The sequence below is a fragment of the Mustela putorius genome, unplaced genomic scaffold (assembly GCF_011764305.1).
Source record: "Mustela putorius furo isolate JIRA1106 unplaced genomic scaffold, ASM1176430v1.1 tig00003863_pilon_pilon_pilon, whole genome shotgun sequence".
NCBI lineage: Eukaryota > Metazoa > Chordata > Mammalia > Carnivora > Mustelidae > Mustela > Mustela putorius.
This window is the reverse complement of record NW_025422015.1, coordinates 11,973,320-11,999,838: the sequence shown is the minus strand read 5'-3', so window position 1 is coordinate 11,999,838 and position 26,519 is coordinate 11,973,320. Positions and strand designations below refer to the sequence as shown.

Sequence of the window (26,519 nt, the reverse complement as noted above, 5' to 3'; positions counted from 1 at the left end):
CCTCCCGCCGCCCCCGCCTTGAAGATGCCACCCGCGGCAGCTCCACAGCGCGCCGCCCGCTTCCCCAGCCCCGACCGCACTCGGAGGCCGCCCACCCACCCAAAGGACGCCTAGGGGGCGCCTCGGCCGGGTGTCCCAGGGCCCCGCGAACGCAGGAGCAGAATGACGGAGATGACGAAAGAGCTGACGCCACGGCGCCAGACCGTGGCCGCCGCCAGGGCCCGCCACCGCCGCCCCGCCCGCGCAGGTCGCCAGGCGCTCCCGGTCGCCGGTCCCGCGGGGCCAGCCCGCCGCAGACCCCGCCCCACTCCGCCCGGCTCCGCCCCGGCCCGGCCCGGCCCGCCCCGCGGCTGGCCGCGCCAGGGTTCCCCCGGCGCCCGCCCCCGTGCGCCCTGCGCCTCCAGCCTTCCCTCCTCGCCTTCCAGCCTGCCAGGCCTTTTGCGAACATGGCGCTTGTCCCGTGCCAGGTGCTGCGGGTGGCGATCCTGCTGTCCTACTGCTCTATCCTGTGCAACTACAAGGCCATCGAAATGCCCTCGCATCAAACCTACGGCGGGAGCTGGAAATTCCTGACGTTCATTGATCTGGTAAGGCCTTCCGCTCCCCTCCCGCGTCCGCCCTGCACCCCGAGTCGGTGTGTGTAGGGGGGGTGGGGTGGGTGCGCGGGCACCTGCGCGCGCGCGCGCCCCTCCAGCCTCTACCGGTGTGCTCGCCTCTCCCTCAGTGCTTGCGCGTAAAGGCCTGGCTGCCCCCGTAGCAGCACCTCTGAACCACCCCTTACGTGGTAGCTGGGGCACGAATGGAAGTGGGCACAGCCAGGTGGTGGGCTCTTTGGAGGGGAACACAGACCTGCTTCTAAGAGGTGACACGGAAGGAGTCTCAACTTAACAAATGGATCAGACGACCTTGATCTTGAGTGGCCTCAGACCCATTCGCCTGCAGCGTGCTTTCCAGAGCACCCACCGTGGGATCAAGTTGCAGCAACTGAAGGAAACTGGGTATTGTCGAATTACTTGGAGCTCCTCTGAAAGGACCAAAATCCTCATAAAGAAGAGAAAGCCCCTAATAAAGTTGTCTCCTTTGCATCTGTCTTCTTGCCCATTGTCAGTAATTTACTTCTAACCTTTCTCCCAGAAACATTAGGTGAGAGGTTTTCAAAATGCGTTACCAGTATGTCTTTACACTCGATTTCCAACTGAGTTTTCAATAGTTTGCATAAGCAGCCCTGTTGGCACAACAGGATAGCCTTGGCAGTTGCAGGGTTTTTTTTGTTGTTGTTGTTTTTGTTTTTTTAAAAAAAGCTTATCTACTTTTGGCACTAAAGAGCATCAGAGCATCAGAATATGAGCATTAGGCCCAATAATGACATGGGGTGAAATCTAGGAGTTTAAAGGGGAAAGGTGACTAATTTAGACTTGGTGAAACACACTCAACAATGACCAAAGATGGGTAGAGGGTGAGAACAAATCAAGGAGTTCCAAGGACTAGAGGTAATGTAGAAGCAAATCCTGGGACAGCACAACTGCCCATCCAAGATTATACACAAGGTTGGCAGATAAGCAAGGTTATAATCTCTAATCGTTGACCTTCCTTTTTGATGAGGAGAACATGATACCTGTGTTAAGATATTTCCAGAGGCTTAAAATCCCTCAAAGAAATGCAGTCAGAGGGCCTTTTCTTTAAAAACACCACTTCATATTTGTTTCACGTTAGATACTTTCAAAGAAGAATTTAAGCACTTTTTCTCAGCAGTTTCCAAACCATGTACGTGCCTTTGGGATCCAAGACTTCCCAGGGCATAGAGGGTTTCAAGGTTTCAGTTTTCAGATTCTCAGCTTCTCTTCCTCGAAATTGATCTGCCTCTGAACATGGATAATGCCTGTCAGTTCTCCTTCCTTCTTCCTCATTCATCCAAGGGGTGAGCACATGACAAGGCTCTGTGCTGTATTTATCTGTTCCTTTTAGCATTCAGAATACAGACTGTCACCAGGACTATCTTCACATTTGACTGAAAAAAACGAAGTCAGGCTTGTTTTGACAGAAAGTTTTATTGGGTTGATTGGCTTGTCAATGAGAGTGGGCTCTGCCAATTATGTGATAGAGCAGACATTTTCCATAGATTGAGTGAAATCTGCAGCCCTGAGGTTCTGATAAATATGTATCAGAGCATTTGAAATCATGTTCCTTTTTCAAGTGTTTAAACTTCTGTTAAAAATGTTTAGATGTTATTTAAAAATATGTGCATAGATTTTCGGAATTCTTTCAGGGGCTATGCAAATAAAATTCCTCTTGGATCCCTCCCTTTTTCCATTCCTTAATCAGATCTCACTTAGAACTAGCCCACTTTGGTGTCGCCAAGGAGCAGTGCTGAGCTGAAGTATTGTTGGAGACCCTACCAGTACCATGGGAGCTATGGAGAGTTCTCAGAAGCACCTTTGTGTTAGGAACAGTTTTAGGGGAGTGAGGGTGGAGGACAGCAGGTGAGAGGGGTAGAAATTGGGGTATCCATTAACCCATGAGAGATGACGACTTCTCATGTTGGGCATTGCTTACTGTGTGTTAAATAACAAGGCTCTCAAGAAAACAATATACTTCCCATAACCTTTGTATGACATGATAGCACAGTAGAGGCTATTTGACTCTGCAGAAACTGCCATGCAGTTTCTATTTTAGCATTTGATGACAGAACGTGCCTGCTTTAAGTATTTAATCACCACAAACATACTTTTATCTCCTAGAATTCAGGCCATACATTCAAACTTGATTCTGTTTGTTTCATATTTAGATTCAGTTTTTGTAGGGCCTTCAGCCTATTCAGACTTTTTACTTTCTGTGACTTATGATTGAAACCTAATAATTATCTTTAATCAAGAGTTCCTATGAGAAGGTCTGTCTAGACTGTATTCATAAAAACATTCATGCAAAGTGTTATTCTTTTAATGATTAGAGCTTATGCACTGTAAAGTTGTTGAAATAGTCTCCTGCACAGTCCTTAGTAATGGCATGGAAAAATTAGGCTACTCTAATATACCTGACTTCTCATTTTTTTGCGTGTTTAAAACAAATAATCTTGATTACTTAGTGCCTTGGAAAGTTTTAATGATTCTAAGATCACTGGAGCAATTTTGGAGGAGGGTTTAACTTCTAAAACTTTAGTGAGAAAGCCCTTTTTCTAGCCAGCTTGGACTGCAAAGTCAGGAATTATCCTGGTGGCCACAGTCTGATTCCATGGTCTACCTCATGAGTTTACCAGAACGTCAATCAGGAGTCTCAGGCCACTTGTATCTGGGACCGGTTGGTTCTGGGGCAGTGGCCATTTCGGCTATATTCATATCTTACACTGAGGGTCAGAGTCATTGCAATAGAATCAGAGTTCATGGTTAAAACCTGAAATACAAGTTTTTGCTATCAGTAATCCTACCCTGTTCTTCCCCTAAGAACTTCTAGCATTGAAAAAAACTGTAAGAGAACTCAAGTGTTTCGAAAATTCAAGTTAGTTAATAGAAATGGAACCCTGTCTTGGTGTGTTAGGCAAACCAATGAGCCCTCAAAGATGGCTACATCTTAATCCTTTCATACCTTGTGAGTGTATTAAGTTACACAGCAAAGGAAATTAAGGTTGCTAGGCAGTTGACCTTAAAATAGGGAAGTTATCCCCGATCATCCATATGACCCAATATAATCGCAGAGGTTCTTAAAATGGAAGGAGGCAGAAGGGAAGAGTTGGTTGGAAGAAAATGTGACTGTGGAAGAAAGTCACAGAGAGACACAACTTTGCTGGGTTGGAAGGTGAAGGAAGGGGCCAAGAGCCAAGGAATGTAGGAGGTGTGTAGAAGCCAGAAAGAACAGAAAATGAATTCTTCTCTAGAGCCTTGAGAAGAAACCAAGTCCTGCTGATGCCTTGATTTAACCCAGTGAGACCCATTTGGGACTTCTGACCTCCAGAACTATAAAATAATGACTCTGTACTGTTTAAGTCACTAAATTTATGGTAATTTGTTATAGCTGCAATAAAAAACTGGTACACCTGGTTTTAAATCCTCCGACCCAGAAAGAAACTTAAATGTTATCATACTTAGGCAATGACTCAGCTAGTTCTTTACGTATATTAGATAACTGGTTAATTTTAGCTTTAGCTTTAACCAAAATATAGGTTTTTGCCTACTGCACCCATGAAACTATGCAGAGGAGACATAACAATGGGCACTATGAGAATCTATAGAAAACTGAACAACATGGGAAAACTAGGTCTTTTCTTTACTGTGAAGTATTTTAGAATCTATCGTTATGCAATAGGCCATGTCAGGAGAAGGAATACTCTCTTAACTGAAATAAGACAGAAAGACAGAAAATCTATATGAACTGCTATTTAAATAGCTTCTTAACCAGTATCAGAGCTGATGAATTTTCTTGAAATGATGCAGATTCATTCACTTATTTCCTGATTAAAGGATAATTCCCCAACTTATACAGTGATTGCTCCCAAAGATAGTAAAAATGAAGAATCGGAATAAAACCAGAATAAATGAATTAAAAGAAAAAGGCAATTGTATGTTGAGACCTCAACGTAGTGCTGGAGTGTAATAGGTGTTTAGTAAACATTTGAATAAATGGAAACTTTCCAAATATTCGATGAGTTTTCTTGTCCTTTTTCCTCCTAAAACATTCAGAATAAGAGGGATTTTTGAAACATACCAACCATAATTTTCTTTAAATGTCTATGGTGCAATGTCTAACACATCAATCAGAATCAACTTCTCTGAAAAACATGAACTGGACATTTGTTGTATAAAATGGTAAATTAATATTGATACTGAATTTAAGACCTTTTGATTTTTAAAGACTGATACAGAAATAGGCTATCCCATTTGCTCTAATTTTTAGTGTTCACCATTGTGAGGGTTCTAGTGACCTAGGTCTCCACTATATTCATTGCTTGTCTTGTCCTAACTTTTCCTTCATGCATGGACAGAACACTGTTTAGATCCCGCCTCCTCCAAATGTGGTCTGAGGGCCTGTAGAAGTGATCTTATCTGGGAGCCTGTTAGAACTATGGAACCTCGGGCTCTACTCCAGACCTTCTGAGCAGAATCCACACTTTTAGTAAGATCATTATGTGACTGCTTGGCATGTTCTAGTTTGGTAAATGCTGCCCTAGGCCATACTGGTTTTGTATTATGACTTAACATGGAATAACTTGTAGGTTGCAGTCTCAGCATTATTTCTGCCCACTATATTTAAAGTATATTTAAACATATTTTGAAACATATTTAAAGTGACTTCCACTGTGGCATAATTAAAAACATGTTGAAAAAAAATTACAACTTAAAAATAAAAGAGAAATCTGTATTAAGTGCTAGGGAGAGGTTATTTATTGAAATTAAAAAACAAATTTAGGTAATCTTCAGGGCAACCAAGGGAAAAAAGAATACATACTTGATTGTGTTGTCCTTAGCATTGGAATAAAGGAAGCATAGCAATCTATCAGGAAAAATAGAGTGGTTCTTTCCAGGCACTGACTTTTCAGGGTTATTTATCCCTCAGACTGTTTTATAAAGGACATTGGATAGTGTTGTAAATAATGCCTTTGATTGATTTTTAGCAGAATATATAGAAATATTCTTAAAACTATGTTTTTTACATTGTGATTTTTATGAAAGCCAAAAAAGTGGTCTTATATTTTGACTGGGTGAAGGCATTTTTGTAGAGGCTTAAAGTAATATAATCTAGGTATTTATTTTTGTTATCTAAATCCTTATTGCAAAAGAATTTAAGGAAATCACAGAGGGAGCAGGATAAATAAGAGCTCAGATGTTGAAAAGCTTGGGGTGTTCAAAGAGCAGGAAATGGTCAAATATACCTGGGGGATACATTTTTTTGCTTTTAGACATGCTAAGAATTTTTGACATTTTAAAAAAATGTTGAAAAGAATAAATTGCATAAGTATACTGACTGAAGCTTTTAAATTTGTCTTATATTTACTTATGTAGCTGTAATAAAATATTCTTGACTCTAGTTCATGGCTTAATTTTAAATAGGAAATAAAATATCTTAAGAGGAGATTCTGTGTATCATTATGTAACTATGGTACTTTGCTTTGCCAGTCATGTGAAGGCCAGTAGGTCATTGAGTACTCTGAACAAAATTACGTGGGTTTTTTGTTTGTTTGTTTTGTTTTATTTGGATATCACACAAAGAAGGTGAAACTGCACATTTTTTTTTCCCAGTAGAATTAGACTTGACCCTAAAATGTGCACATAAGCTTTAAGGATGAAATAACACTTTTTCTAACCCAAGGGAAGCATTATGAGTATAATACTTCACATACAATCCTCTTCACCCTCTTTGGAAATGTTTCTTTTGGATTAGACATAAAAAAAGGGGCCTGGTTTTGTTAGAGTGGGGGAAATAGTTGATGATATAATCACCCATTCCCTTTCTTAGTTGCAAATGTTATTGAAATTACAGAAAGTCATCTGACCACTAGTTGAGGTCACTTTTTTCCCCATCCCTGCCATCCTCCATGTCTGGTATAACATTTAGCAAAATTGGTAGCTGCTCTTGAGGGTTTTCATTTGTTTCTCTGTGTTCCCTGAAATGTCATATGTTTCTGTGGAAGTGTGAACAATAGTACAATTTTCCATATTGAATCAGATGTTCCTGTGATTCAAGTATATTTGGAAAAATCTTATTGCTTCAGATTCCATAACAACATAGCGTTCTTTTGTGTCTGCAGCCTGTGGCCAGACACTTAAAGGGCCCGTTTCTCACCTGGGGGGTGGTCCTGCCAGGTACCTTGAGCACAGAGAACTCTTTGAACATGAAAGACCTCTTGATGGGATCTGTTGTGGGATGGAGCAAGATATGGAAGGTAGTTTTGATATGCTAAATCAAGATATGCTAATCAAGAACAACCAGAGAAATTGCTTGAATTTGCAAAGTGGCAAGAATTGCTATCATTTGGAAGCTTGAGAATATGGAATGTGTTCATTACAGGGCTTTAGAAGTGTAGAATTCTAAAAAGTCAGTTTGACAACGATCTAGCCCCTTAAGTATTGACATATTTAGACATGTCAGGCCATGTTATAATTTAAAATTTTAATATCAAAAACAACACATAGAATTATAGAAAATTTGTACAATACAGAAAGCCATTGGGAAGGAAATATATTCTATTTTAATGATCTCTGATTTTCTGTGCATCTTAGTATTTTAGGGCTTCAAGATGGTATATTTATTTTATTTTTAAAAAGACTTATTTATTTATTTGAGAGAAAGAGAGGACAAGCTAGGGGTGGAGGGAGAGGGAAAGAGAGAATCTCGAGCAGACTTCACACTGAGTGCAGAAGCTGACACAGGGCTTGATTGTATGACCCCAAGATCATGACCAGAGCTGAAACTAAGAATTGGATGCCTAACTGACTGAGCCACCTAGTCACCCCAAGATGGTATTTATTTCAGATCTTTGCATATATACATACATAGAGAATCAGACAGCAGAAATATACGTATATGTATATATGTGTATGCACACATATATAGTCAGATTTCACAAAAAATCACATTCTTTGCAAAAAATTATTTTTAAATTATAGAGAAAAATATTTATCACTCAAGGATACTAATGTTAGTATTTTGGTATTTGCCTTTTAAGATATATATATATATATATATATATATATATATATATATATATTCTTTCCTGTAAAACAAAATTCAGTGTGTGCATATGGTTTGTATACATTTATTTTTTAAATTAACATACACCAAAATTCACTTTCTGGTGTACAGTTCAGTGATTTTTGACAGATGCATAGAATCCTGTAGCCACCACCATAATCACATAAAAATATTCTTTTATGCTGACTCCTTACAGTCAGACCCTTCCCTGAGATCACAGATTTGTTCCCTATTGCTATAGTTTCACATATACATAGAAAATATAGATAAGGCATACCATATGTAGCCTTTTGAGTCTGACTCTTTTCATTTAGCACAATACATTTTAGATTCCTCCATGTTGTGTGTTGGTAGTTTGTTCCATTTTATTGTTGAGTGGTATTTCATGGCATTGTGTACCACTTTGTTCATTGATTCATAAGTTAAAGTGCATTTAATTTTTTCTAGTTTGAGGTGATTATGAAAAAAGCTGCTATAAACACTTACATACGTGTTTTTGTGTGAACATGAGTTTTCGTTGTTTTGAGTAGGTACCCAGGAGTGGAATTGTTTGGTTATAAGGCAAGTATATGTTTGACTTGATAGAGACCACCAAACTGTCTTCCAGAGTGGATGTGCCGTGCTGCCTTGCCAGTAGCAATTCATGAGAGTTTCAGTTACTTGTGCCCTCGTTAAAGTGTAACATTGTCAGTCTTCTATTTTAATGATTCCAGCCCTTGTTTTTTTGGGGGGAGGGTGGGTTATGTTTCTTTTAATAAAGATTTTACTTACTTATTTAAGAGAGAAGGGCACCAGGTGGAGGGGAACAGAGGGAGAGGGAAAGGCAGACTGAGTAGGCTGGGCCCACACAGGGTTCCATCCCAGGATCCTGGGATCCTGACCTGAGCCAAAGACTGACTCTTAACCCACTGAGCCCCCCTGGCGCCCAGATTCCAGCCCCTCTCTAGTGGTATCTCACTGCACTTTTAATTTGCATTTTCCTCATGACTAATGATGTTAAGCATCTTTTACTTTGCATTTTCATTTTTTAAATTAAATTTATTTATTTATTTTTAATAAACATATTGTATTTTATCCCCAGGGGTACAGGACTGTGAATCATCAGCTTTACACATTTCACAGCACTCATCATAGCACATACCCTCCCCAATGTCCATATACCCACCATCCTCGCCCATCCCCCTCCCCACAGCAACCCTTACTCTGTTTTTTGAGATTGAGTCTTTTAGGGTTTGTCTCCCTCCCAATCCCACCTTCTTTCATTTTTTCTTTTCCTACCCCCCAAACCCCTATATTGCATCTCCACTTACTCATATCAGGGAGATCATATGATAGTTGTCTTTCTCCGATTGACTTATTTTGCTAAGCATAATACCCCCTAGTTCCATCCACGTCATTGCAAATGGCAAGATTTCATTTCTTTTGATGGTTGCATGGTATTCATTGTGTATATATACCACCTCTTCTATATACATTCATCTGTTGATGGACATCTAGGTTCTTTCCATAGTTTGGCTATTGTAGACATTGCTGCTATAAACATTCGGGTGCACATGCCTGTTCGGAGCACCATGTTTGTATCTTTAGGATATATACCCAGTAGTGCAATCACTGGGTCAAAGGGTAGCTCTATTTTCAGTTTTTGGAGGAACCGCCACAAGGTTTTCCAGAGTGGTTGCACCAGTTTGCATTCCCACCAGCAGTGTAGGAGGGTTCCCCTCTCTCCGTATCCTTGCCAGCATCTGTCATTTCTTGACTTGTTGATTTTAGCCATTCTGACTGGTGTGAGGTGATATCTCATTGTGGTTTTGATTTGTATTTCCCTGATGCCGAGTGATATGGAGCATTTTTTCATGTGTCTGTTGGCCATCTGGATGTCTTCTTTGCAGAAATGTCTGTTCATGTCCTCTGCTCATTTTTTGATTGGATTATTTGTTCTTTGGGTGTGGAGTTTGCTAAGCTCTTTATTGATTTTGGACACTAGCCCTTTATCTGATATGTCGTTTGCAAATATCTTCTCCCATTCTGTCAGTTGTCTTTTGGTTTTGTTGACTGTTTCCTTTGGTGTGCAAAAGCTTTTGATCTTGATGAAATCCCAATAGTTCATTTTTGCCCTTGCTTCCCTTGCCTTTGGCGATGTTCCTAGGAAGATGTTGCTGCGGCTCAGGTCGAAGAGGTTGCTGCCTGTTTCTCCTCAAGGATTTTGATGGAGTCCTTTCTCTCATCGAGGTCCTTCATCCATTTTGAGTCTATTTTCATGTGTGGTGTAAGGAAATGGTCCAATTTCATTTTTCTGCATGTGGCTGTCCAATTTTCCCCACATCATTTATTGAAGAGGCTGTCCTCTTTCCATTGGACATTCTTGCCTGCTTTGTCAAAGATTAGTTGACCATAGAGTTGAGGGTCTATTTCTGGGCTCTCTATTCTGTTCCATTGATCTATGTGTCTGTTTTTGTGCCAGTACCATGCTGTCTTGATGATGACAGCTTTGTAATAGAGCTTGAAGTCCGGAATTGTGATGCCACCAACTTTGGCTTTCTTTTTCAATATTCCTTTGGCTATTCGAGGTCTTTTCTTGTTCCATATAAATTTTAGGATTGTTTCTTCCATTTCTTTGAAAAAAATGGATGGTATTTTGATAGGAATTGCATTAAATGTGTAGATTGCTTTAGGTAGCATAGACATTTTCACAATGTTTGTTCTTCCAATCCAGGAGCATGGAACATTTTTCCATTTCTTTGTGTCTTCTTCAATTTCTTTCATGAATACTTTATAGTTTTCTGAGTATAGATTCTTAGCCTCTTTGGGTATGTTTATTCCTAGGTATCTTATGGTTTTGGGTGCAATTGTAAATGGTATTGACTCCTTAATTTCTCTTTCTTCTGTCTTGTTGTTGGTGTAGAGAAATGCAACTGATTTCTGTGCATTGATTTTATATCCTGACACTTTACTGAAATCCTGTACAACTTCTAGCAGTTTTGGAGTGGAGTCTTTTGGGTTTTCCACATAGAGTATCATATCATCTGCGAAGAGTGATAGTTTGACTTCTTCTTTGCCGATTTAGATGCCTTTAATTTCCTTTTGTTGTCTGATTGCTGAGGCTAGGACTTCTAGTACTATGTGGAATAGCAGTGGTGATAGTGGACATCCCTGCCGTGTTCCTGACCTTAGTGGAAAAGCTTTCAGTTTTTCTCCATTGAGAAAGATATTTATGGTGGGTTTTTCATAGATGGCTTTGATAATATTGAGGTATGTGCCCTCATCCCAACACTTTGAAGAGTTTTGATCAGGAATGTATGCTGCACTTTGTCAAGTGCTTTTTCAGCATCTATTGAGAATATCATATGGCTCTTGTTCTTTCTTTTATTAATGTGTTGTATCACATTGATTGATTTGCAGATGTTGAACCAACCTTGCATCCCTGGAATAAATCCCACCTGGTCGTGGTGAATAATCCTTTTAATGTACTGTTGGATCCCATTGGCCAGTATTTTGGTGAGAATTTTCACATCTGTGTTTATCAAGGATATTGGTCTGTAGTTCTCTTTTTTGATGGGATCCATGTCTGGTTTTGGGATCAAGGTGATGCTGGCCTCATAAAATGAGTTTGGAAGTTTTCCTTCCATTTACATTTTTTGGAACAGTTTCAGGAGGATAGAAAGTAGCTCTTCTTTAAATCTTTGGTAGAATACCCCTGGTAAGCCGTCTGGCCCTGGACTTTTGTTTATTGGGAGATTTTTGATGACTGTTTCAATCTCCTTACTGGTTATGGGTCTGTTCAGGTTTTCTATTTCTTCCTGGTTCAGTTGTGGTAGTTTATATGTCTCTAGGAATGCATCCATTTCTTCCAGATTGTCAAATTTGTTGGTGTAGAGTTGCTCATAGTATGTTCTTATACTTTTTTGTATTTCTTTGGTATTAGTTGTGATCTCTCCTCTTTCATTCATTTTATTTATTTGGGTCCTTTCTCTTTTCTTTTTGATAAGTCTGGCTAGGGGTTTATCAATCTTATTAATTCTTTCAAAGAACCAGCTCCTAGTTTCGTTGATTTGTTCTATTGTTTTTTTGGTTTCTATTTCATTGATTTCTGCTCTAATCTTTATGATTTCTCTTCTCTTGCTGGATTTAGGGTTTCTTTCTTGTTCTTTCTCCAGCTCCTTTAGGTGTAGGGTTAGGTTGTGTACTTGTACCTTTATTGGTTTTTTTTTTTAATTTATTTGATAGAGAAGTAGGCAGAGAGGCATGCAGAGAGAGAAAGGAAGAGAAGCAGGCTCCCCACCCAGCAGAGAGCTCGATGTGGGGCTTGATCCCAGAACCCTGGGATCACGACCTGAGCCGAAGGAAGAGGCTTTAACCCACTGAGACACCCAAGCGCCCCACCTTTCCTGTTTCTTGAGAAAGGCTTGTACCACTATGTATTTTCCTCTCAGGACTGCCTTTGTTGTGTCCCACAGATTTTGAACCATTGTGTTATCATTTGTTTCCATGAATTTTTTCAATTCTTCTTTAATTTTCTGGTTGACCCATTCATTCTTTAAAAGGATGCTGTTTAGTCTCCATGTATTTGGGTTCTTTCCAAATTTTCTCTTGTGATTGAGTTCTAGCTTTAGAGCATTGTGATCTGAAAATATGCAGGGAATGATCCCAATCTTTTGATACCGGTTGAGACCTGATTTAGGACCCAGGATGTGATCTATTCTGGAGAATGTTCCATGTGCACTAGAGAAGAATCTGTATTCTGTTACTTTGGGATGAAATGTTCTGAATATATCTGTGATGTCCTTTTGGTCCAGTGTGTCATTTAAGGCCTTTATTTTTTTGTTGATCTTTTGCTTAGATGATCTGTCCATTTCAGTGAGGGGAGTGTTAAAATCCCCTACTATTATTGTATTATTGTCGATGTGTTTCTTTGATTTTGTTATTAATTGGTTTATATAGTTGGCTGCTCCCATGTTAGGGGCATAGATATTTAAAATTGTTAGCTCCTCTTATGGACAGATCCTTTGAGTATGATATAGTGTCCTTCTTCATCTCTTATTATAGTCTTTGGCTTAAAATCTAATTGATCTGATATTACCCTGCTTTCTTCTGATGTCCATTAGCATGGTAAATTGTTTTCCACCCCTCACTTTAAATCTGGAGGTATCTTCGGGTCTATAATGAGTTTCTTGTCGGCAACATAGAGATGGGTTTTTTTTTCTTTTTATCCATTCTGATACCCTGTGTCTTTTGATTGGGGCATTTATCCCCTTAACATTCAGGGTAACTATTGAGAGATATGAATTTAATGCCATTGTATTGCCTGTAAGGTGAGTGTTACTGTATATTGTCTCTGTTGCTTTCTGATCTAGTACTTTTAGGCTCTCTCTTTGCTTAGAGGACCGCTTTCAATATTTCCTGTAGAGCTGGTTTGGTGTTTACAAATTCTTTCAGTTTTTGTTTGTCCTGGAAGCTTTTGATCTCTCCTTCTATTTTCAATGATAGCCTAGCTGGATGTATATTTTTGGCTGCATGTTTTTCTCATTTAGTGCTCTGAATATATCATGCCAGCTCTTTCTGGCCTGCCAGGTCTCTGTGGATAAGTCCACTGCCAATCTAATATTTTTACTATTGTATGTTACAGACTTCTTTTCCCTGTCTGCTTTCAGGATTTTTTCTTTGTCGCTAAGACTTGTAAATTTTACCATTAGGTGATGGGGTGTGGACCTATTCTTGTTGATTTTGAGGGGAGTTCTCTGCACCTCCTGGGTTTTAATGCTTGTTCTCTTTGCCATTTTAGGGAAATTCTCTCCAATATACCTTCTGCTCCTTCTCCTCAATATACCTTCCCTTCTTCTGCAATCCCAATTATTCTAATATTGTATTGTCTTATGGTGTCACTTATCTCTTGAATTCTCTCCTCGTGGTCCAGTAGCTGTTTGTCACTCTTTTGCTCAGCTTCTTTATTCTCTGTCATTTGGTCTTCTATATCACTAATTCTTTCTTCTGCCTCATTTATCCTAGCAGTGAGAGCCTCCAGTTTTGATTTCACCTCGTTAATAGCTTTTTTGATTTCAACTTGGTTAGATTTTAGTTCTTTTATTTCTCCAGAAAGGGCTTTTATCTCGCCTGAGAGGGTTTCTCTAATATCTTCCATGCCTTTTTTGAGCCCTGCTAGAACCTTGAGAATTGTCATTTTGAACTCTAGTTTTGTCATATTACCAATGTCTGTATTGATTGGGTCCCTAGCCTTTGGTACTGCTTCTTGTTCTTTTAATGTGTGGTGATTTTTTCTGCCTTGTCATTTTGTCCAAATAAGAGTATATGAAGGAGAAAGTAAAATACTAAAAGGATGGCAAAGACCCCAGCAAAATATGCTTTAACCAAATCCGAAGATATCCCAAATCGGGGGGGGTGGATAACGGGGATAAAAAGAGGTTCAGAAAAAAAAAGAGAAAGAATTAAAAAATGAAAACAAGTAACGAAAAAATATAAAAAAGAAAATATATATATTAGATAAACTAGTTAAAAAACGTTAAAAAAGAATTGGGTAAAAGTCAAAATAATTTAGCAAAAGAAGAAAAAAAAATGAAAAAAAAATTAAATTAACTGCAAGACTAAGGAATCATGGGGAGAAAGCCATGAATTCCATGCTTTGCTTTCTCCTCCTGTGGAATTCCGCTGCTCTCCTTGGTATTGAACCTGCCCTCCTTGGTAGGTGAACTTGGTCCTGGCTGGATTTCTTGTTGTTCTTCTGGCAGAGGGGCCTGTTATAGTGATCAAGTGTCTTTACCCTGGGTGGAATTGCACCGTCCTTACCAGGGTCGGTCTGAGTAATCAGCTCAGGTTTGCTTTCAGGAGCTTTTGTTCCCTGACTGCTTTCTGTAGAGTTCCGGAGGATGGGAATGAAAATGGCGGCCTCCCAGTCTCTGACCCAGAGGAGCCGAGAGCTCGGGGACCCACTCCTCAGTGTGCCCTCAAAGAACAGCACCCAATTACTCCCATCTCCCTGGCCTCGGCCGTGCTCTGAGCTCACCAAATCTGCCACCTGTTCAAGGTAACCCCGTGCTGAGAGCTCACTCCTTGGCTCTATCTCTGTAATCAGCTTCCCCTTTTTAATACCTGCGAGCTCTGCGACATTCAAACACCCCAGATCCTTCTGTGACCCTGTGGGACCTAAGGCCATGCTGACCCCATGTGTGCTTCACCCTGGTTTTGCCTCTGGAGTGATGTCCCTCAGCAGAACAGACTTTTAAAAGTCCTGATTTAGTGCTCTATTTCTTTGCCACTTTCCGGGAGCTGGCCCCTCGCCCCCGCGGTCTATCTTCCTGTTGCTTTGGATTCACTTCTCCACCATTTCTACCTTTCCAAAAGTGGTTGATTTTCTTTTTCTAGAATTGCTGTTCTTCTTCTCTTCGATCTCCCATTGGATTTGTAGGTGTTTGCAATCTTTAGATTAGCTATTTAGCTGATTCTCCTGCTACCTAATGTAGTCTCAGCCTGCTACTTCTCTGCCATCTTGACTCCTCCCCCCTCTCTTTATTTTTATGTAGACAGTCATGTTGTCTGATAATAGAGTTTTCTTCTTTTCCCCCAATCTTCATAACTTTTATTTCTTTTTCATGTTTTATTACATTGGTTAAGACTTCTAGTACAATATTGGACAGAAGTTGTGAGACTGGATACCTCTTCCTTACTTCTTTTTTAGGAAGAAAATAGTCTTTTGCAGTTAATTATAACTATAAATCATTTTGCAAATAGTCTTTATCAGTTTGAGTACCTTTCCTTCTATTCCTACTTTGCTGGGAGTGTCCTTTTGCAGCTCCCTTCTTTCCATGATTTCTCTCATACTCTCCAACTCTCAGATACTCCTTTTCTTGGTTCCTCTGGCTGGAAAGATGGAATCCTTTCAGAATTTTAACCTCCCATTCTGTCATGTAGTCCTACACAATTGGGGTTGCCTTCACAGTGATACAGAAAAAAAAAAAAAAAAAAGTACCTTCCCCGCCTCAACACATCATACAAGGGGGCTTCTTTTTTCCCAGTTCCTCTGGCTAGAGTTGTCCTTGGGGTTTTAAATACTTATACTATTGTTGGTGCAGCTCTATAACTGAGAAGGAATTAAAGCGGAAAAAGTAGGGGTGGAAAAGGTCTTCCTCACAATCTCTAGCATGCAGGAACATTTTTCCCAGTTTTCTGGCTAGAAGGTATTTATCCTGGAATTTTTGGTGTCAGTGTTTGCTGTACAACTCCAAGACAGCTTGCCCTCAGGTCAAAACTAGGGAAAAAGGGAAATTAAAATTCATGAACCTCACCCCTTGTGGATCCTCATTCAAGTTTTACAGTTCCCAATCCACATGCTATGTGACTTTTTAAAGCCCTCAGGTAGCTGCTTTTTGTATTCTTTTCAGAGCTTTTAGTTGTAATTAGTGAAAGTGATAGTCTGTAGTCAGTTTTCATCATCTTGACTGGCACCAAAAGTAGCTTATATATAATTTTATGACCTGTTCTTTTTCCACCTAGCATATTTGGTAACATTTGCCTCTGCCATTATACATTCTTCCATAATGTCATAATGTCATAATGTCCATAATTAATATGGATGCTTGTATTGATTGTCTCGGTGAACATATAAATAGATAAATCTTTACTCGTTTGTGATTATTTTCTTCAGATAAATTCTTAAAGGCAGAATTGCTCTACTAAAGTCTTCAAGAGATTTTCTTAACTTTAAATCAATTTACATACTCTCCCATATTTGGAGTACTTATTTCTCTATATTCTAGCTTAACATTATGGATAGAGAAATACTACCATTGTCACTCAAGGTCTTTAAACTTCACAATGTCCTATCCAGGAGATGCCCTGCAAATATTTCCTCACATATCTCTTAAGTGTAAGTGACTAGGTGTCTTTGACTCTATGTTTACAAAAAATAGTAGTATTAGACATAATTTGTTTGGGCTCATCAATATTTCAGCAAAGCATAAATCTTCAGCTGCTTAGAGCATCCTAATTAGATTGAAATTGTCACAGCTAAAGTGAGCAAAAATAATTTTCTGCACAAAATAATTCTGGGTTTGCTTGTATATTCCATTCATCTTGCATTAAAATTGTACTTTAGCTGAGTCATGAGTGATTTGCAAGATCTAGTTTGAAAAGCCAACATCAAAAGTCTGAAAAAAGTGTGTCTGCTGTAACACTACACATCCTTTTCTTTGTAAACACACTGATACATCTTTGCTATTTTAAAAAAAGACATATGAATGTTACAAATGCATATAAAATGCAGATATATTCTCTACTAACATATAAGACATGGGTTCTATGCCAGAACCTATCACTTCTGTGTTAGTTTTGGTCTTGTCCAGAGAAGAAAGATGGCTCTTAAATTGGGTAGTTTGAGTGAGTTTAGTGAAGGAATTATTTACAAGAGTAGATAGGATAGAGGGAAGTCACAAACTATAGTACAGAACTTGTAGGCTAGTAATAGGGGACAGGTGACCCCTGCTATGCCTGAGCAGTGACTTGGTGCTCTTACAACATGGGGGAGGGGGAGCTTCAGGAATTGAGTAAGCAAAACAACTACTCCACGTTTCCATTTCTTCTTCTGTCTGATTTCCTGCCAGTACTTCTCATTGTTTAAACCCTGTAAGAAGTCATAAGGTCAGAAATCCTCTTCATGCAGTGCACAAAGATCTACCAAAGTGAATATAGGAAGAATTATTGAATTTAAATCTCCTATCACAAATACATTCAGAAGTCTTCAGCTAATTTGCAAATATATGCTTATGCATTGTATATGATGAAAGAACATTTGTTTCACTAGTTATTTATTTATAGTCAAATATATAAAATGATAATTCTTAACATGTAACCTATTACATACCTATTACATAGAGGATTTATAGTGTAAGAGGTGAGCACTTAGGTTCAGGAGTCAGATTGAATTTGAATCCCATCTACCAGCTATATGACTTTGGGTAAATTTATTATCTTAGAATTCTAAGGCCTAATTTTTTTTCATTTGTTAAATGGAAATAATAATAGTATCTATCACATACAGTTTTGAGGATCAAATATAATAGTCCTATAATACAATGCCAGGCATGTATCAAATACATAATAAATGTTATCTGTTATTATTATAATTGTTACATATATATGTATAATCAGAAACAAGAACTATGATTTAAGAGGACTCTGGTCATTTTAGGATGAAAGTAATTGCATCACTGAGTATAGTGTTCAGAAAGGATAGAGAGTTCAATGATTAAGTACACAGCCTCTTAAGTAGTATCTCAGCTTTGTGCCTTAGTTTCTTCATCTGAAAGTTGGGGGTGAAAGAAAAACATTTGTGTTTGTGTAGGTGTGTGTGTATATTACATATATATTCATACATTTTATATATATAATATATATAAATATAATTTGTATATGATGAACTTCACAGTAATGTCAAAAGTTTAGAATTTATATCCAGACTTATTCTCTAGAATCTGAGAAAATAATCCATGAAGTCCAAGACTAGTGAAATAGTTTTCAAATATGTAGTTGATAGCCCCCCATATCTCCAGGTCTAACAGCTCAGATGATGTTGGGTGCCTAGGTGGCTCACTCACAGTTGACCATACAATTTCAGCTAAGATCATGATTTCAGAGCTGCCAGATCAAGCCTCTCACCAGGCTCCATGCTCAGTGGAGTCTGCTGGCTTTCATACTCACGTTCATGTGCTCTTTCTCTAAAATAAATAAATAACTAAGTGAATAGGAAAAAACAAAAAAAGGCAACTGAACAGATGATGGTTCTGAAGCTCTTTTCTTATTTCCGAGTCAGGGATAAAATATCTGGAAACACTTACTTTTTTATTCCAAGGGGTAGATCTGGAAGGCAGCCAAAGTGTTGTCTGACTGGTTTCTGTAAAACCCAGAAAGCAAGAGGGCAGGAAGGAATAGGAAGAAGACTGACAGAGTGCATTGCATTCTGGAAGATGTCTTATATACAAACAAAGTGTTGGAGCCTCCTGCTAATAAGAAGAGACCTGTTAGTAGGGATTTAGAGTTTCTTTTTCATGTGCTCCATTACTTCAGTGTGACAGAGAACCAACCTGTAAGTCCAGAGAAATACCTTCTCAATAGAGCGGAGGTTATTTACATGGAAGCTTACAAAATTCTACACAGACCTAATAAGACCAAATATTTCATAGCAGAGATATTCTCTGAAAACATGATCATGTTTTATAACTGGTAACTGAAAGTATGATGCTGAGCCATGTTGGTTTTTGCTGCTTCCATTGCAATTACATGCATGAATATAAATTATGATGCCTAAACTGCTAAATTATCTTTTCTAAACCATTAGAATGCTTTTATCATTAGTCAGTCTCAAAGGTCAATTCCAGTCTTACTCAGACCTATCTTGAATGAGAATGATTAAGATATTTTAAAGACCTCATCCAGACTGCTCTCGTCTTTGCTCTTAAATTGTGATTTCAAATAACATGAATTAAAAAGAAGAAGAACTTTTGTGTTTTTGTCACTGTAAATAAGACTTAAGCTTAAAAACTCACAATATGAATTTCCTTGGATTAAGATTTCAGTTATGTTTATGCTACCATAGTGCTATGCTGATACGGTAAGTCCATATTATATGACAATAACTCTTAAGCAGTTTTCTTAGTGAATTCTCTATCTTTGAAAAAATAAATTCAAAAAAGAAAAAGATATCTTTCAATCAAAATGTGATCTCTATCAAATATAAGTTAGAAGTAAATAGGAACATATCGTAGATACTGTAATACAATTGGCAATTGCTTTATTTCTACTTTACATTTTTACTGGAGGGCAGTCTAGCATTATAATTTAAAATGAACATTTTCTAATAATATTTAAACTTTTTCCATATATTAATACCAATTAAACTCATAATTAGACTGTACTAAACATATCTGAGCCAATCTGTGTTTGCCACAGAAAGCCATTATGCTGTGACCTAATTTGACATTTAAAAAATTGCTATTAGTGACCTTTGGCACAAATAGGGAGCAGCACTGTACCAGATCTAAATCATAAAGGAAAAGTATGATTTTTTTTTTTCCTAGAAGAAAGCCTGTCAAATGGAACTTGCCTTGCTTTTTGCTGAAATGGGGCTTGCTGTGTTATTTGGTAGTGGGAGAATTTCTCAAATATTCTGCTGCAGCACATTTCCCAGTCCTATGTCCCCTCATTTTTTTTAAGCATAGGTTCTTTGATCCTATATTATAAGCACTTCCCTTTTTGCCTTCAATCTTATTTATCTAGAATATATATAATTCTGATTAAACTCTCCCACCTCTCATCTTACCTCAGTGTTTTCTGTCTCAGCAAACAGCACCATCATCTAAGACTGTGGTGTTGGACACATACAGAGTGCATTGTTTGTATGGGTTAATTGAATTTCGATTTGTATTTTCTATGGATTTTTCCCAGAGGACATCTCATTTATTCAAAATAGACTTAAAAATGTAAACAATTTGGCACCCATATCAGGCTTTTTGAAATTGTCCACCTACCTCAGTAGCTACTATAGTGATGATGTGATGAAAATGATCAACTAATATACCTTTGTGTGAGAAATTGTGAAAATCAGAGAATAGCTTTCATATTGGCCAAAGCACATAATGGGAACAAAACAACAACAACAACAAAAACCTCCAACCAGTTTTAAGTCTTGGCTAAATTTTATCAAAAGTTTCTTGCCTTTTTTTTTTTTTGTAATTATTTTTTACTTAACATTTAAAGGGGTAACCACACATTTTTTAAAATTCTGCTAAAGATGTCCATATTTGTTTCTGAATTAGAAAGTAATCATATTATGTAGAAAAATTGAAAGAATTGACCAGAAATGCTGCTGGAGCTAATAAGTGATTATAGCAAGGTTGCAGGATATGCTTACTTATCTATATACCAGTAAAGAACAAATGGAATTTGAAATTAAAAGCACAATACCATTTACATTAGGGCCCCCAAGAATTAAATACTTATGTTTAAATCTAACATAACAGATAGAGGAAAACTACAAATCTCCGATGGAAAACCGAAGAAGAACTGAATAGATGGAAAGATATTCTATATTTTAGATAGAAAGGCTCAATATTGTCAAGATGTCAGTTCTTCCTCACCTGACCTTTAGATTCAATCTTATCCTAATCAGAAACCTAGCAAGTTATTTTGTAGGTACCAAGACACTGATTCTAAAGTTCTTTGGGGGAGACAAAAGACCCAGAGTAGCCAACACAAGACTAAAGGAGCACAAAGTTGGAGGAATGATACCATTGATACTACTTCAAGACTTGCTCCAGTCTGCGTGGTATTGGCAAGAGTACAGATAAATGGATCAATGGAGCAGAAGAGGAGAGATTAGCAATAGGCCCTAGTAAATTCAGACGACTGATCTTTGACAAAGGAGCAAAGATTGTCTTTGCTGGAGCTGGACATCTACATGCAAAAAATGAATCTAGACACAGACCTTACATCCTTAACAAAAATTAAGTCACAATGGATCACAGACTTAAATATAAAATGCCAAACTATAACCCCCCTAGGAGATAATATAGAAGAAAACCTAGATGACTTTGGGTATAGTGATGACTTTTTAGATACTACACCAAAGGCATGATTTATGGAAGAAATTCTTGATAAGCTGGACTGCATTAAAATGAAAAACTTTTGCTCTGCAAAAGATAAGAAAAAGAGAAGAAAAACCACAGATGGGGAAAACATACTTGCAAAAGGCATGTCTGATAAAGAACTGCCATCCAAAATGTACAAAGAACTCTTAAACCTCAACAGTAAGAAAACAATCCGATTAAAAAAGGGCAAAATCCTTAACGAACACCTCACCAAAGAAAATATGCAGATGGAAAATAAGCATATGAAAAGATTCCCCACATCATTTATCATCAGAAAAACAAAAATCAAAACAACAGTGAGTTACCACTACACATCTACTAGCATGGTTAAAATCTGGAACACTGACAACACCAAATGCAGGCAAGGATATGGAGAAACAGGAACTCTCATTCATTGCTGGAAAAGGTGCAGCCACATTGGAAGAGAGTTTGGCTGTTTCTCACAGAACTAAATACACTCATACCATATGATTCAGCAGTCGTGCTCCTTGGTATTTACCCAAAGTTGTTGAAAACTTATGTCCAAAAAGGAACCTGCACATGGATGTTCATAGTGGCTTTATTTGTAATTGCCAAAACTTGGAAAGAACCAAGATGTCCTTCAGTAGGTGAATGAATAAATAAGTCATGGTACATTAGACAGTGGAATCTTATTCACCATTTAAAAAATTAGCTATAAGCCATGCAAAGACATGGAGGAATTTTAAATGCATATTATTAAATTAAAGAAGCCAATCTGAAAGGGCTACATACTGTATGTCTCCAACGTATGGCATTCTGGCAAAGGTAAAACTATAGACACGATAAAAACATAATTGGTTACCAGGAGTTGGTAGGAGGAGGGATGAATAGGCATATTTTCAGGGCAGTGAAAATACTCTGTGTGACACCATAATTGTAGATACATTCATTATACGTTTGTTTAGACCAATAGACTATGCAATACCGAAAGGGAACTGTAAGATAAGGTATGGACTTTGGGTGATGATGACAAGTGAATGTAGGTTACCACTGTTATACAGTTGTAACAAATGCACTACTGTGGCAGGGGTTGTTGATGATGGAGGAGGCTGTGAAGGAGGCGACGGGGTGTATGGGAAATATATATCATCCCTCGAGTTTGCTGTGAATCTAAAACTTCTTTTCAAAGTCTTACTTTTGGCGGTGGGTGGGGGTGTGGGACCTGGGTGACTCAGTTGGTTAAGTGTCCAACTTGATTTCGGTTCAGGTCCTGTTCCCAGGGTTGTGAGATCAGCCCCACATCGGGCTCCATGCTCACCATGGAGTCAGTTCGAGATCCTCTCCCTTTGCTCCTCCCCTCGCTTGAACTCACACACACACTCTCCCTCTCAAATAAATAAATCTAAAAAATGTTTTACTTTTGAAGAAAGTAAATATGAAATATCAAAGTAGAAATGCTTCATTAGCTCTCTTTATATGCTGCTGCTCCTGAAGAAAACTTCACAAGCTTTTTAGCCAGTAATATTGCAAAGATCAAAGGGATTTCAAACTAACAATAAATATTGGTTCTCTCTCTGCGTAAGCCAGGCTTGCCATGCTCTATCGCATAGAGCACTCCACATTCTAAACAAGACAGAAACTTTTCAAAAGTCAGTCATGAGTCAGATGCTAAACATAAAACAGTATAATAGATGGGTGCACAAGTTATTAAGTATAATTATACAATTGAGCTTATACTACTGTTGCTTTCCATATCATGTTCCTTTCCCATCCTGTATTTCTGCCTTCTACCTAGACCTGGCTACCATCCTGAATTTTGTGTTTATCATTCCCCTTTTTAAAAAAATAGCATGTACTTCCAAGCAGTATATTGTGTTGGTTAGTTTTGGTTAGGGCCTTTATAAAAATGGTATCATTATGGAAGCTTTCTTTGCCCCAGTAGAAATAGCATATCTAAGGAGGATAAATCTGACCGTACAATGAGCCATTGTGATACTGTTTACACGCCTGTGTTTTATATTGCCTTGAGTGATGTGTAATTTGGTCTTGCAACTGATTAGACAATTAGGAATTGGAAGGGTGATATGGAAATGTTACTGCCTAACTGACAGAATGATGTATTAGAAATGTACATGTGTGGAATTCACCTGTTCCGTTGTTTGGGATGCCCAGTGCCAAACCAAAATATGTGTTAAATGGCAGACCTGCGGCGAGCTTTTTAAAAGAATTCGGCCAAACTTGCATTCCATTAGGGTACGGTTGTGTTTGTTTGCTAGTGGTGTCAATACTGATTTTAAAATATATTTACCTTTTTGTATAGCTTCGGCCAGCATTGTTGAAACTTTCAACAGACATGGATATATCTTATGGGCTCTGATACCACCCACTGACTACACCAGCTTAGTTTTGGTCTCTGCTTATGTTAGGATTTTCTGTTCTTCCAATATCAGCTATCGGGACCCTCTGAACCATGAGATTTACCTGAGGAGGCCTTCCCTTTGCTCTTAGAAAACTCCAAGTACTACTCATTGACCCAGGTTATTTACTTTGGTCTCAGACATGGTTGGTGTTTTTTTCATTAAAATTATTCTTTTGTCTTCAGCATTTTGTCTCAATGCGATTTGGCTAGAAAATGCTATCTATTTTTTTAAATTTTTTAAATTTTTTATAAACATATAATGTGTTTTTATTCCAGGGGTACAGGTCTGTGAATCGCCAGGTTTACACACTTCACAGCACTCACCATAGCACATACCCTCCCCAATGTCCATAACCCCACCCCCCTCTTCCAAATCCCCTCCCCCAGCAACCCTCAGTTTGTTTTGTGAGATTAAGAGTCACTTATGGTTTGTCTCCCTCCCAATCCCATCTTGTTTCATTTATTCTTCTGCTACCCCCTTAACCCCCATGTTACATCTCCATTTCCTCATATCAGGGAGATCATATGATAGTTGTCTTTCTCTGCTTGACTTATTTCGCTAAGCATGATACGCTCTAGTTCCATCCATGTTGTTGCAAATGGCAAGATTTCATTTCTTTTGATGGCTGCATAGTATTCCATTGTGTATATATATCACATCTTCTTTATCCATTCATCTGTTGATGGACATCTAGGTTCTTTCCATAGTTTGACTATTGTAGACATTGTTGCTATAAACATTTGGGTGCATGTGCCCCTTCGGATCACTACGCTTGTATCTTTAGGGTAAATACCCAGTAGTGCAATTGCTGGGTCATGGGGTAGTTCTATTTTCAACATTTTGAGAAACCTCCATGCTGTTTTCCAGAGTAGTTGCTCGAGCTTGCATTCCCACCAGCAGTGTAGGAGGGTTCCCCTTTCTCCGCATCCTCGCCAGCATCTGTCATTTCCTGACTTGTTGATTTTAGCCATTCTGACTGGTGTGAGGTGATATCGCATTGTGGTTTTGATTTGTATTTCCTTGATGCCGAGTGATATGGAGCATTTTTTCATGTGTCTGTTGGCCATCTGGATGTCTTCTTTGCAGAAATGTCTGTTCATGTCCTCTGCTCATTTTTTGATTGGATTATTTGTTCTTTGGGTGTGGAGTTTGCTAAGCTCTTTATCGATTTTGGACACTAGCCCTTTATCTGATATGTCGTTTGCAAATATCTTCTCCCATTCTGTCAGTTGTCTTTTGGTTTTGTTGACTGTTTCCTTTGGTGTGCAAAAGCTTTTGATCTTGATGAAATCCCAATAGTTCATTTTTGCCCTTGCTTCCCTTGCCTTTGGCGATGTTCCTAGGAAGATGTTGCTGCGGCTCAGGTCGAAGAGGTTGCTGCCTGTGTTCTCCTCAAGGATTTTGATGGAGTCCTTTCTCACATTGAGGTCCTTCATCCATTTTGAGTCTATTTTCATGTGTGGTGTAAGGAAATGGTCCAATTTCATTTTTCTGCATGTGGCTGTCCAATTTTCCCCACACCATTTATTGAAGAGGCTGTCTTTTTTCCATTGGACATTCTTGCCTGCTTTGTCAAAGATTAGTTGACCATAGAGTTGAGGGTCTATTTCTGGGCTCTCTATTCTGTTCCATTGATCTATGTGTCTGTTTTTGTGCCAGTACCATGCTGTCTTGATGATGACAGCTTTGTAATAGAGCTTGAAGTCCAGAATTGTGATGCCACCAACTTTGGCTTTCTTTTTCAATATTCCTTTGGCTATTCGAGGTCTTTTCTTGTTCCATATAAATTTTAGGATTGTTTCTTCCATTTCTTTGAAAAAAATGGATGGTATTTTGATAGGAATTGCATTAAATGTGTAGATTGCTTTAGGTAGCATAGACATTTTCACAATATTTATTCTTCCAATCCAGGAGCATGGAACATTTTTTCATTTCTTTCTGTCTTCCTCATTTTCTTTCATGAGTACTTTATAGTTTTCTGAGTATAAATTCTTAGCCTCTTTGGGTAGGTTTATTCCTAGGGTCTTATGGTTTTGGGTGCAATTGTAAATGGTATTGACTCCTTAATTTCTCTTTCTTCTATCTTGTTGGTGTAGAGAAATGCAACTGATTTCTGTACATTGATTTTATATCCTGACACTTTACTGAATTCCTGTACAAGTTCTAGCAGTTTTGGAGTGGAGTCTTTGGGGGTTTTCCACATAGAGTATCATATCATCTGCAAAGAGTGATAGTTTGACTTCTTCTTTGCCGATTTAGATGCCTTTAATTTCCTTTTGTTGTCTGATTGCTGAGGCTAGGACTTCTAGTACTATGTTGAATAGCAGTGGTGATAATGAACATCCCTGCCGTGTTCCTGACCTTGGCAGAAAAGCTTTCAGTTTGGGGCACCTGGGTGGCTCAGTAGGTTAAGCCTCTGCCTTCAGCTCAGGTCATGATCTCAAGGTCCTGGGATTGAGCCCCGCATCGGGCTCTCTGCTCGGCAGGGAGCCTGCTTCCCCTCTCTCTCTGCCTGCCTCTCTGCCTACTTGTGATCTCTGTCTGACAAATAAATAAATAAAATCTTAAAAAAAAAAAAGCTTTCAGTTTTTCTCCATTGAGAATGATATTTGCAGTGGGTTTTTCATAGATGGTTTGATAATATTAAGGTATGTGCCCTCTATCCCTACACTTTGAAGAGTTTTGATCAGGAAGGGATGCTGCACTTTGTCAAATGCTTTTTCAGCATCTATTGAGAGTATCATATGGTTCTTGTTCTTTCTTTTATTAATGTGTTGTATCACATTGATTGATTTGCGGATGTTGAACC

The 26,519-nt window shown here is 38.5% G+C and overlaps 1 protein-coding gene across 10 annotated transcripts in view; it reads left to right on the top strand.

Annotated features, from left to right (window-relative positions):
- Positions 1-262: 262 nt before the first annotated feature.
- Positions 263-26,519, top strand: part of AIG1 (androgen induced 1) — a 266,136-nt gene continuing 239,879 nt past the window's right edge. For 3 of the 10 annotated variants that reach the window (XM_045066291.1, XM_045066294.1, XM_004752741.3), the window contains exon 1: positions 320-587. In XM_045066291.1, coding sequence (XP_044922226.1) covers positions 447-587 — 141 coding nt within the window. In that variant the 5' untranslated portion in view covers positions 320-446. Of the gene's footprint in view, positions 588-724; positions 1,092-26,519 lie in introns of those variants that run through there. The other 7 variants (XM_045066296.1, XM_004752738.3, XM_045066292.1 and 4 more) reach the window with 7 other exon arrangements.